A 12,551-nucleotide genomic window follows, 5' to 3' on the forward strand; every position below is an offset into this window, starting at 1 on the left:
TACACGATCCTCTGCACAGTTTACAATTCTTCCAAATTAACTAGTCTGTAATACTAGAATTAGCTTTACATTCTTTTTTAAACAGGGCAGTAATGTTCTGGCACTTCCCTGGAGTCCAGAGAAAAAAGATATTATGACCAGTCCCTCCACAATTTCTACATTCACTTCCTTTAAAATCTTTGGATGCATTTTATGTATTCCTGGTGCCTTTAAGTTTAAGTACCAACAGTCTATCCAAGACTTATTCCTTTTGAATTTTGATCCCTTCTATTGATAGAAATTCTTCCTCGGCCAACGAGGGGGTGGGTAGCATCCTCCATTATGAAGACAGATGCAAATTATTCATTTAACGCCCTGCCTCTGTCTGTGAATCCTCTTTTTGGTGTCTGACTGTATTACTCCTTTAACTTCTCTATTACTTTTTATATACCGAAAGAAAATTTTGGGATTTCCCTTGGCTAACTTTTAGTTTTTTTTCATTCTTCCTCTTTGCTTTTTCTATTGCTTTTTCACCTCCTCCTTCACCCTGTAGTATTCCTGTTGATTCTAATTGTATTTTCTGCCTTATGCTTGTCATAAACAGACCTTTTCTTTCTAATGTTAATTTCTACCTCCTTGGTCATTCAGAGAACCCTGGGTTTGTTTATCCTATCTTTCCAATTAAAGGGAATATACTTTCTGCTCCTTGAAGGTGGCCTGTTGTTCAGTTATTGATCTTCTAACAAATCTCTTATTCTAACCAATCCTACTCAGCTCTGTTCTTGCTCCGCTAAAGTCAGCTCTCTGCAAATTGATTTTTCTTGCTTTGGATTGTTGCGTGGCATTCTCTAACACCAACTGGAACCTTATGATTATTGCCTCACTAAATGTTCCATTTGGCCCATCTCATTTCTAAGCACCAGGCCCTTGTTGGACTAAACACAGTGATGTAGGAAACTCTCCTTAATACACTCCACACTCATTGCCCCTTACAATACTAGTATCTGAATCTTCTGGTAACTGAAATTCCCCAATTATAACTGCTCAATTACACCTAGCATGTAATTGCACCCTTTTATTCTGTAACTGTGGTTAAATTGACTCCATCCTTGAACCATCCCAGTGCTGAGGAAAGCTTTATTTTTAAGAAAAGGACCTTTTTTGTTTTAGTCAACATAAGGACTTCTGCACAGTCATGACTTTTGCTTTATCTTGATTAAATTAGTTTGTTAAGAGAAAAAAAAGCAATGTTGTTAGTGTAGTCATTAGGTGATGGAAAAATACATTTGGAGAAGGATATAAACAGTGGGAATAAACATTGTTGGTCTTTGCTATTCAGTCTGTAGGTTTTTTTTAATTTTAAGTGGGAAAGGAAGCAGGAGGTAAGTGCCTCTCATCTGTCAAAAGTAGCACAACCAGTAATCACTAACGCACAAAAGTAAACTACAGTATGACATTGCAAATCCTTTATCTAGTAATTCTATAATAACTAATGCAAATAAAATAAGCTTCCTGGGCCTTCCACCGAGCTCTTATGTGGCACATGTGAGCAATAGACTGCAGTTAGATATCTTTTAATTTCCTGCCCTCATTTAAAATATAACAAAAATACATGCTGTCCAATATTGTGACATCATGTTTACTGGTAGAATTTTGAGATACAGTAGATGAGTGATTTGAGATGTGAAGTGTAGTGAGTGCAGTGTACGTGGGAGGAACAGATGACTTTGGACCAATGATTCTCAAAGCTCCAACACATCTGGGTAATCCAAGGTGGAGGACGGGAAAAATTTCTGGCTGAAACAGCTGCTCCTTTTTTGAGGTATTTTAGGTGCTGGAGATGATTTCCTCAAATTCCAGGAGTAGCAATGACTGTTTTATATGCTGTTGTATTGTTATGGATCCTTGGGAGAAAAAAGTCAAAACAACAGCAGTTTTAAAAGGAAGAAGAACAGACAAAGGAAGCACATGGTGAGGTCAGTGCAGGAGAGAGAGGGAGAGAAAGAAACTGACATTGCCTTTGCTGTTTGAATTCATGAATCACTGGATATCAGAGTGCTTCTGGGAAAATTAACTAACAGTGAAATTCACAATTGATCTAGGAGGAACTGTTGGGTGAAGTTCACAGCACAGCAGATGAGTGTATTTTGTTTTAGGTGTGTCCTACAGAAAGTCTTCAGTAGTGAGTAGAGTGGGTTCTTTCTTGATTATATGTTTTTGGAGATCTGTCTCTTGATTAAACTTAAAATATAAGCCATAACTATTAATTTAACCTGGGGCAGTGTTTTGTAGAGGAATAAGACGGTGTTATTTTCTGGCTCTGTCGATTTTGAAGGAGCAAAAATGGCCTTTAGTCGAATGATATGTGCTTTTTGTCAGATGTGGGAGTTTAAAGAGAGTTTAAGGGTTACTGCGGATTATATCTGCCATAAATGCTGTTGGTTGCGAATCTTATCTTATGAATGGATTGGTTGGAGAGACAGTTAGAAGCAATGAGGAATTTGCAACAGCAACAGTATGTGATGGATGGCAGGTGTAGGAAGGGGGGGGGGGGGAAGTCTCCGATACAGTCACATAGATGGGTTAACTCCAGGAACGGTAAGAGAGGTAGGCAGCTAGTGCAGGAGTCTTTTGTGGCTATGCCCATTTCAAACAAGTAAGCTGTCTTGGAAAATGTAGGGGGTGATGAATTCTTAGGGGAACGTAGCACAAACAGCCAAGTTTCTGAAATTGAGACTAGCTCTAATGCAACAAGGGGTATGTTGGGTTCCAAGAGATCAATTGTGTTAGGGGATTCTCCAGTCCAAGGTACGGCCAGACGTTTCTGTGGCCAGCAGCGAAAAATCAGAATGGTGTGTTGCTTCCCTGGTGACAGGATCAAGGGTGTCTCAGAGAGGGTGCAGAATGTTCCCACGGGGGAGAGGGGCCAGCAAGAGGTCATTGCCTACATTGGAAACAACGACATCGGAAGGGAAAAGGTTGAGATTCTGAAGGGAGATTACAGAGAGTTAGGCAGGAATTTAAAAGGGAGGTCCTTGAGAGTAGTAATATCTGGATTACTCCCGGTGCTACGAGCTCGTGAGGACAGGAATAGGAGGATAGAGCAGATGAATGCATGACTAAGGAGCTGGTGTAAAGGCAGTAGGAGTATACTTAAGAGGGAAATCAGGAGGGCAAAAAGGGGTCATGAGACAGCTTTGGAAAATAGAATTAAGGAGAATCCAAAGGGTTTTTACAAATATGTTAAGGACAAAAGGGTACCGAGGGAGATAATAGGGCCCCTCAAGATCAGCAAAGCAGCCTTTGTGTGGAGCCGCAGAAAATGGGGAGATACTAAATGACTATTTTGCATCAGTTTTTACTTTGGAAAAGGATATGGAAGATATAGACTGTAGGGAAATAGATGGTGACACCTTGCAAAATGTCCATATTATAGAGGAGGAAGTGCTGGATGTCTTGAAACGCATAAAAGTGGATAAATCCTCAGGACCTGATCAGGTGTACCCGAGAACTCTGTGGGAAGCTAGAGAAGTGATTGCTGGGCCTCTTGCTGAGATATTTGTATCACAGGTGAGGTGCTGGAAGACTGGAGGTTGGCAAACGTGGTGTCACTGTTTAAGAAGGGTGGTAAGGACAAAACAGGGAACTATAGACCAGTGAGCCTGATGTCAGTGGTGGGCAAGTTGTTGGAAGGAATCCTGAGGGACAGGATGTACACAGTGGCACAGTGGTTAGCACTGCTGCCGCACAGCGCCAGAGACCCGGGTTCAATTCCCACCTAAGGTGACTCTCTGTGTGGAATTTGCACATTCTCCCAGTGTCTGCGTGGGTTTCCTCTGGGTGCTCTGGTTTTCCTCCCACAGTCCAAAAATGTGCAGGTTAGGTGAATTGGCCATGCTAAATTGCCCGTTGCGTTAGGTGCAGGGGTAAATGTAAGTGAATGGGTCTGGTTGGGTTGCGCTTCGGCGGGTCGGTGTGGACTTGTTGGGCTGAAGGGCCTGTTTCCACACTGTAAGTAATCTAATGTATTTGGAAAGGCAAGGACTGATTAGGGATAGTCAACATGGCTTTGTGCATGGGAAATCATGTCTCACAAACTTGATTGAGTTTTTTGATGAAGTAACAAAGAGGATTGATGAGGGCAGAGCGGTAGATGTGATCTATATGGACTTGAGTAAGCCGTTCGACACAGTTCCCCATGGAGACTGATTAGCAAGGTTAGATCTCACGGAATACAGGGAGAACTAGCCATTTGGAAGAACTGGCTCAAAGGTAGAAGACAGAGGGTGGTGGTGCAGGGGTGTTTTTCACTCTGGAGGCCTGTGACCAGCGGAGTGCCACAAGGATCGGTGCTGGGTCCTCTATTTTTTGTCATTTACATAAATGATTTGGATGCGAGTATAACAGGTACAGTTATTAAGTTTGCATATGACACCAAAATTGGAGGTGTAGAGGACAACGAAAAGGGTTACCTCAGATTACAACAGGATCTTGACCAGATGGGCCAATGGGCAGAAAAGTGGCAAATGAAGTTTAATTCAGATAAATGCAAGGTGCTGCATTTTGGGAAAGCAAATCTTAGCAGGCCTTATACACTTAATGGTAAGGTTCTAGGGAGTGTTGCTGAACAAAGAGACCTTGGAGTGCAGGTTCACAGTTCCTTTAAAGTGGAGTCGCAGGTAGATAGGATAGTGAAGAAAGTGTTTGGTATGCTTTCTTTCATTGGTCAGAGTATTGAGTACAGGAATTGGGAGGTCATGTCGTGGCTGTACAGGACTTTGGTTAGGCCACTGTTGGAATATTGTGTGCAATTCTGGTCTCCTATTGGAAAGATGTTGTGAAACTTGAAAGAGTTCAGAAAAGATTTATAAGGATGTTGCCACGGTTGGAGGATTTGAGCTATAGTAAGAGGCTGAACAGGCTGGGGCTGTTTTCTCTGGAGCGTCGGAGGCTGAGGGGTGACCTCATAGAGGTTTACAAAATTATTGAGGGGCATGGATAGGATAAATAGACAAAGTCTTTTCACTGGGGTCGGGGAGTCCAGAACTAGAGGGCATAGGTTTAGGGTGAGAGGGGAAAGATATAAAAGAGACCTAAGGGGCAACTTTTTCACACAGAAGGTGGTACGTATGTGGAATGAGGTGCCAGAGGAAGTGGTGGAGGCTGGTACAATTGCAACATTTAAGAGGCATTTGGATAGGTATATGAATACTGCTGAAAATGTGTTGCTGGAAAAGCGCAGCAGGTCAGGCAGCATTCAAAGAACAGGAGAATCGACGTTTCGGGCATAAGCCCTTCTTCAGGAAGGGTTTCCTGAAGAAGGGCTTATGCCCGAAACATCGATTCTCCTGTTCCTTGGATGCTGCCTGACCTGCTGCGCTTTTCCAGCAACACATTTTCAGCTCTGATCTCCAGCATCTGCAGCCCTCACTTTCTCCTAGGTATATGAATAGGAAGGGTGTGGAGGGATATGAGCCATGTGCTGGCAGGTGGGACTAGATTGGGTTGGGATATCTGGTCGGCATGGACAGGTTGGACCCAAGGGTCTGTTTCCATGCTGTACATCTCTATGACTTTATGATATGGGAGTTTCCTCATGTCAGATCTGAGCCTGTTATAACTGTCATACAAGGTGGAGCTTGATTGCTACTATCCATACTGAAAATGTGTTGCTGGAAAAGCGCAGCAGGTCAGGCAGCATCCAAGGAGCAGGAGAATCGCCGTTTCGGGCATGAGTCCTTCTTCAGGAATGAGGAAAGTGTGCCAAGCAGGCTAAGCTAAAAGGTAGGGAGGAGGGACGTGGGGGAGGGGCGTTGGAAATGCGATAGGTGGAAGGAGGTTAAGGTGAGAGTTCAGGAAGAGGATTGCAGGTGAGGAAGGTGGTGCTGAGTTTGAGGGTTCAGCACCACCTTCCTAACCTGCAATCTTCTTCCTGACCTCTCTGCGCCCACCCCCACTCCGGCCTATTACCCTCATCTTCACCTCCTTCCTATCGCATTTCTAACACCCCTCCCCCAAGTCCCTCCTCCCTACCTTTTATCTTAGCCTGCTTGGCACACTTTCCTCATTCCTGAAGAAGGGCACATGCCCGAAACGTCGATTCTCCTGCTCCTTGAATGCTGTCTGACCTGCTGTGCTTTTCCAGCAACACATTTTCAGTTCTGATTTCCAGCATCTGCAGTCCTCACTTTCTCCTGCTACTATCAATAGACAATTATCAGGATGCTAAAGGGCAAAGCAAATGAACCATTGCTCTTCTTTTGCCTCTTCCTACAAGTCTACCTATGTACATTTGATTTAATGGTCTGCATAAGATTTGATGCCATTTTAAGTAAGTTCTCCAAATCTGTGTGGATAGAAGCTTCAAGCAATTTAATTTTATTTTTAGGCTTGGCTGACATATTTCCGAAGATTAACTTAATTTTTACTTACTTACTTAAACACTGTTTCCCCCTTCAGTATAGGACTGAATATTTTACATTGTCTTAGTGCTGAAGAATACTCAATCAGTTAAAATACAAAATACAAAAGTCAAAATATTTTATTTTAAGATCAGAACCAAGATGTTCAAGAAAGGAAGTTGCATTTTTTTCTGAAGCTGTTATAATAATTTTTACATTTTTTTTTAAGATATGTGATTTTTATGTTGATTGTATGCCTGACTCGTAAATATGTAGGTGAAAATGTGTTGCTGGAAAAGCGCAGCAGGTCAGGCAGCATCCAGGGAACAGGAGAATCGACGTTTCGGGCATAAGCCCTTCTTCAGGAATGAGGAAAATTTGTCCAGCAGGCTAAGATAAAAGATAGGGAGGAGGGACTTGGGGGAGGGGTGTCGGAAATGTGATAGGTGGAAAGAGGTCAAGGTGAGAGTGATAGGTCAGACTGGGGTGGGGGCGGAGAGGTCAGGAAGAAGATTGCAGGTTAGGAAGGCGGTGCTGAATTCGATGGATTTGACTGAGACAAGGTGGGGGGAGGGGAAATGAGGAAACTGGTGAAATCCGAGTTCATCCCTTGTGGTTGGTGGGTTCCTAGGCGGAAGATGAGGCGCTCTTCCTCCAACCGTCGTTTTGTTGTGGTCTAGCAATGGAGGAGTCCAAAGACCTGCATATCCTTGGTGGAGTGGGAGGGGGAGTTGAAATGTTGAGCCACAGGGTGGTTGGGTTGATTGGTCCGGGTGTCCCAGAGGTGTTCTCTGAAACGCTCCGCAAGTAGCCGGCCTGTCTCCCCAATATAGAGGAGACCACATCGGGTGCAGAGGATGCAATAGATGATGTGTGTGGAGGTGCAGGTGAATCTGTGGCGGATATGGAAGTTTCCTTTGGGGCCTTGGAGGGAGGTGAGGGGGGAGGTGTGGGTGCAAGTCTTGCACCTCCTGCGGTTGCAGGGGAAGGTGCCGGGAGTGGAGGTCAAATCCATCGAATTCAGCACCGCCTTCCTAACCTGCAATCTTCTTCCTGACCTCTCCGCCCCCACCCCAGTCTGACCTATCACCCTCACCTTGACCTCTTTCCACCTATCACATTTCCGACACCCCTCCCCCAAGTCCCTCCTCCCTACCTTTTATCTTAGCCTGCTGGACAAACTTTCCTCATTCCTGAAGAAGGGCTTATGCCCGAAACGTCGATTCTCCTGTTCCCTGGATGCTGCCTGACCTGCTGCGCTTTTCCAGCAACACATTTTCAGCTCTGATCTCCAGCATCTGCAGACCTCACTTTCTCTTCGTAAATATGTATTCACAGTCTTGCAGGAAGTGATGCCATTCTTGCTTTCATCGTCAGAATTAAATGGGCTTTGCAATCACTTCACAATATGACGGTTACTTGATTGCAATGCAGTCATCACTGATTTCTTGTTTTGGTAAATATTCACAAGTTTAACAAAGTCATTTGTTCATCCCTCCAGTTAATAGTTCACACTTTCTATTCAGTCCTGTTCAGTAATCAGACTTTTGGGCCTCCACAGCACACATTGTTTGCTGGTCAGCTGTCGTCTGAACAACTGAGCATGGCCCAACCTTTAAAGCAAAAGGTTTTCACTATGGAGGATGAAAAGATTTCACAAATTTTGACGCTAGGGGAGGAGCTAACTGCAGTCATTCATCAATTAGCTTTTTCTCATGAAGGAGACCTGGGTGAGAAGCCATGTTTTAGTAAAATCTACCACTCAAGCCTATGTTTCTAATCCATTGCCATTATTAGAGCACTCTATTTCTTGAGTAAATGTAAAATGTATAATTTTGGCAATGTTTGTGCTTAGCCAGTGTTATTTAACAGTTCATTAATGTTGACATTTAATGTAATGCTATCAATTAAAATGACAGCTGGTGTCATTTGCATGGCTTGTTCTGTAGGTTTACTGCTGGCTACAATCAAGTGTAGACATTTTTCCGACTTCACATGCTTTGGAGCTAACATGCTGTGCAAGTTTTATAATCTGTGGCCTCCTTGAAAAATAAGGGGTGAAAGGACTAAATCCTATAGTTTTAGGAGTTGTATTCCGTGAATCTCCTAACTTTGTAACTCGAAGACTATCTTCTGCAGTTTGACCTGATCAAGCTGTTTAAGCATCTTACATTTTACAAGACCTATACCTTTCTAATATTTAAAAAAAATAAATCAAAACAAGTCCTTTGTTCTAAACCAGAGAACATTTGTGTTCATCATGTGATTTATAATAGATCAATACTCTATTGTTCTGCCACTTTTCTTAGCTAAAGCCCTAGATGACCTCATTATAAAAAAAGTATGTTCAGGAATTGCCTGTACTGCTGATTTTCCACATTTAGATTTTCCTTACTTCATCTTTTCAATGGTGAAACACTTGTCAATGTAGTAAGGTGCCGTGAGGGTATTGTCTTCGACTTAATTCCTTCCAGAATGTAGTTGCATCCAAAATGGCATTGAGTAGGGTTGAGACCAGGAGTAGGTTATTGTAGAGCAAGTCTTCAAAAGAATTTGGGGATGTTCAAACAAGCCAAAATAGATGAAACCCTGCTTCAAAAACATTTTTTATTGGGACAAAATTGAAGTAGTAGAATTTGTCACTGCATTGTTTGAGTTCATTGTTTCAGAACTCAATCCTTACTGAGTGGCAGGTCCTTCAGTTGAGCGATGCAGACTCGCCGCGGTTTCCAGTGATCTCAATTTCGGGACTCATGACATTATGGTTTCGGTAAGCATTGATCATGGCTTGGTGACGCAGCTCGTGAAAAATTGCAATGAACATCAGGCACAGGCAGCTCCCCGAAAACATGACTAATTCTCTGATAGTCACCAGAGGCTTGAATTTGAGATGACTCATATGGTGCCATGCCTCCTCTTGAAATTGGTGTAGAAGCAAAACATTATAAATCAGGCGGCAAACAAAAGTCACCATGACCAGCACCAGAAACACTCGTCGAGGATGGAAACACTCACTCTGGTCTTGGTCCTCCTGTGCTTTCTGCACACATTTTGATTTGATCAGGAAATGCAGGAGTAAGCCCAGAATGGTAAGTGTAGGTATTAAAAATCCAAAGACAAACTTAACAATGCTATACTCAGCAGGGGCTTCGAGTGGGTCCACGTGGCAATTCACTGACATGTTTGGGTGATGTCCAGCCCCAGTTAGCGATGTGATCAGGATGGAGAAGGTAATGCTAATGCCCATTACAGCCAAGATAGAGGTGTAAGTTTTTTTCAAAGCTCTCCTCACCATTTCCAGGTGGTCATATACCAAGAAGAAAATCACGATGTGAGTATATCCTGTGTGGAAGTAGAAGATATTGAAGAAGAATGAGAGGACAGCACAGCCAAGTGCAGTGGTATTTACCTCTTCTGGTCTGACTACATCAGTTAGTGAGAAAAGAATGAGTGAGAGATCTGCCACTGTCAGGGAGAGTAGAATGATATCAAATCTCTCAAAATTCATTTTCTGCTTGTAGTTTCTCATGTTTCTGATAAGGATGACGATGCCCATTATGAGTCCCATAAGTCCAAACACACTGTAGATGTAAACGCATCTTGAAACTAAGTTTTGTGCTTCCAAAAACTTGATGATTGTGAGATTGTCAAAACCTAAGGTAAAGTTTTTGGAATTGCCATCGTCTGAGTTAGAGTAATTTAAGAGATCGGTTGCATTATGGAACATTATTTGTGAAGCCATCTCTTCGTGCGTAATTCAGTGTTTTGCAAAAGGCAGCCAATTTGTATCCTGAATGGTAATCTCTGGCATTCAATTCTGCAAATTGAGTTGAGGAAAGTGACAGTAGGTTTTAACCTGTGAAGAACAAAGAAGATGATTAATTAATTTCTGCCTATCTAAACATTTTTTGTGAAATTGTAACAGTGTTATAGACTGGGCCAGACCCCCTCAAAATGTTTGAAGAAGGTAGCCTAGACCCTAACTTTTTTTTAGACAGATGTAAATTGGATATTTCAGGAGTGAGCTGAAAATGTGTTGCTGGAAAAGCGCAGCAGGTTAGGCAGCATCCAGGGAACAGGAGAATCGACATTTCGGGCATAAGCCCTTCTTCAGGAAGGGCTTATGCCCGAAACGTCGATTCTCCTGTTCCCTGGATGCTGCCTGACCTGCTGCGCTTTTCCAGCAACACATTTTCAGCTCTGATCTCCAGCATCTGCAGACCTCACTTTCTCCTATTTCAGGAGTGATACAGCTGGTCAAACCACTCAACTTTAAGCAAAACAGGATTTATTTAAACACTATGGATGAAATACAAATTAAAGAAAACAGAATTTAGAATAACTTATTTGATAACCCAACCGACTCTATCACAACTTCCAATCCCCGCAACATCCCATGAACACACCCCTTGGAAAAGGTAAATTCAAACACAGGTTCTTACAGGGAGGAGAAACTTAAGAGAGAAAGTTCAGGAAAGACCTCTGTTGAAGCATGGAGTCTCTTTTCACTGTAACTGCTTCTCTGCTGCCAGCAGTTTTGCTGACTGCCTGTTAAAAAAACAAACTAGAAAAAAAACCCTGAAATGGGAGAACTGGTCACTCCCCTGCCATTGTTTAAAGTAAACTCTCTTCCATGACATTCTTGGCACCTCTGCCATTACGACCCCTCTTGACAAAAACCAAGCATGATATAACCTTGTTAAAGGGGCAGCATCATCACAAACAGAAGTAAACATTGAATTCGGCATCACTTCACTCACTGATAACAGGCTGACTTCAGTGTCAGAAGATCATTATTCAAACTCCATCTAGGATATTTGAACACATGAACTAAGATGACGCTTAAGTACTGATGGAGTATTGCACCATGGAAAATGCCACCTTTCCAATGAGATGTTAAATGATAACTTGCCTGCAACCTCTGATCCCAGAAAACATGACCAATTCTGATAGTTATCAGAGGCTTGAGTTTTAGATGACTGATATGGTACATTGCCATATAAATGTTAACATGGCATTTCATGAAAGGCTAAAGATTTCTAGTGTCTTGACCAACATTTATCTCTTTATCAACACAAGTAGCACAGATTACTTGGGGTATTTTATCTCAATAGCAGTACCTCAGTCTTCACATTTGCTGCTGTGTTTCCTACATTTCAATCATGATTATTTCAATGGTTGTTAAAGCCTTTGGAACATCTAAATGTCATAAAAAACACTATATAAATGCATGCTGGTTCCTTTGTCTCACATTGAATCTGTTTGGTGCATGTGGAAGACATGTAGATAAAATTTTTGACAGGGTCTTTTAGGGGCTCAAACAATGTGGACTATGGCAAGAAATGTGGCAGAATTGCACAAGAAGTCTAGTGAAGCCTATCACAACATTGGGAGGAACCATCTGCATCGTTTAGGTAAAATCTGAATATTGAAGTTAAATTTCTCTCGAGGCAACAGCAAATTGCCTGTTAAGGGTGGATTATTGCTTGTAAGTGACCTTCCTGACTTCACATTTTGCTTTTTTTATATTCAGCTTCCTATCCTACCTCCTGAAGTGAGCAAACTAGGTGCTGAGAACTTGGCCTTCAATCATCTGTTCAGGCCAGTCACAATCAGGGGATATAGTCCAGGGAGTGGGCAAAGATCAAGCCTGTAGGGCTATCACCAGCAGCCAAGGGAATCATGTCAGCCTGGGAGCTGCAAAGGTAGTGGTCAGTGGTCAGGTTAGTCAAGTTTAGGGGCTATTTGTCAAAGTTGGTAAGAACTTTGAAATGAATGGCATGCTGGAGAGTCTGTGCATTGATTGTTAAGGAAGTTGGAAGAAGGACCTCTCATTATTGTCAAGCATAAAGGCAGTCAAGGCTGTGGGAAAGCATGTGTTGAGGTGGGACAAGGCTGATGAAGGAAAGTTGAGGTATGGGGGGATATGCAGACTAGCATTGGAGGACATAATAGGCTACAGGAGAGGATGTCATTGACAGTGACAACATCTGAGTATCCACAGTGGGAGCATAGAAGACCATGGTGGACATTATTAAGGTGTACTGGTGAGACTCAGAGCAAGGAGAACAGCTAGAGACTAAGTTCAATGTGGTGTGCCTCCAATAATAGGAACATAAATTGTGGCAAAGATTAGTGGTAGGCCAGAGGATTGGGAAAGTTTTTTTTTTA

General features: G+C 42.6%; 2 protein-coding genes across 7 annotated transcripts in view; one reads left to right on the forward strand and one right to left on the reverse strand.

Annotated features, from left to right (window-relative positions):
* chlsn (cholesin) overlaps positions 1-12,551 on the forward strand; it is a 411,930-nt gene that overhangs the window by 168,255 nt on the left and 231,124 nt on the right. The gene's annotated exons all lie outside the window — the stretch shown is intronic.
* Positions 1-12,551, reverse strand: part of LOC122560787 (uncharacterized) — a 41,347-nt gene that overhangs the window by 6,304 nt on the left and 22,492 nt on the right. For 4 of the 6 annotated variants that reach the window (XM_043711874.2, XM_043711875.2, XM_087997717.1 and 1 more), the window contains exon 2: positions 7,624-10,236. In XM_043711874.2, the coding sequence (XP_043567809.2) occupies positions 9,079-10,122 (1,044 nt within the window). In that variant the 5' untranslated portion in view covers positions 10,123-10,236 and the 3' untranslated portion in view covers positions 7,624-9,078. Of the gene's footprint in view, positions 1-7,623; positions 10,237-10,822; positions 10,945-12,551 lie in introns of those variants that run through there. The other 2 variants (XR_015760547.1, XM_087997716.1) reach the window with 2 other exon arrangements.

Source organism: Chiloscyllium plagiosum, unplaced genomic scaffold (assembly GCF_037043375.1).
Source record: "Chiloscyllium plagiosum isolate Xiang-an unplaced genomic scaffold, Cpla_swu_hap1 HiC_scaffold_20, whole genome shotgun sequence".
Taxonomy (NCBI): Eukaryota; Metazoa; Chordata; class Chondrichthyes; order Orectolobiformes; family Hemiscylliidae; genus Chiloscyllium; species Chiloscyllium plagiosum.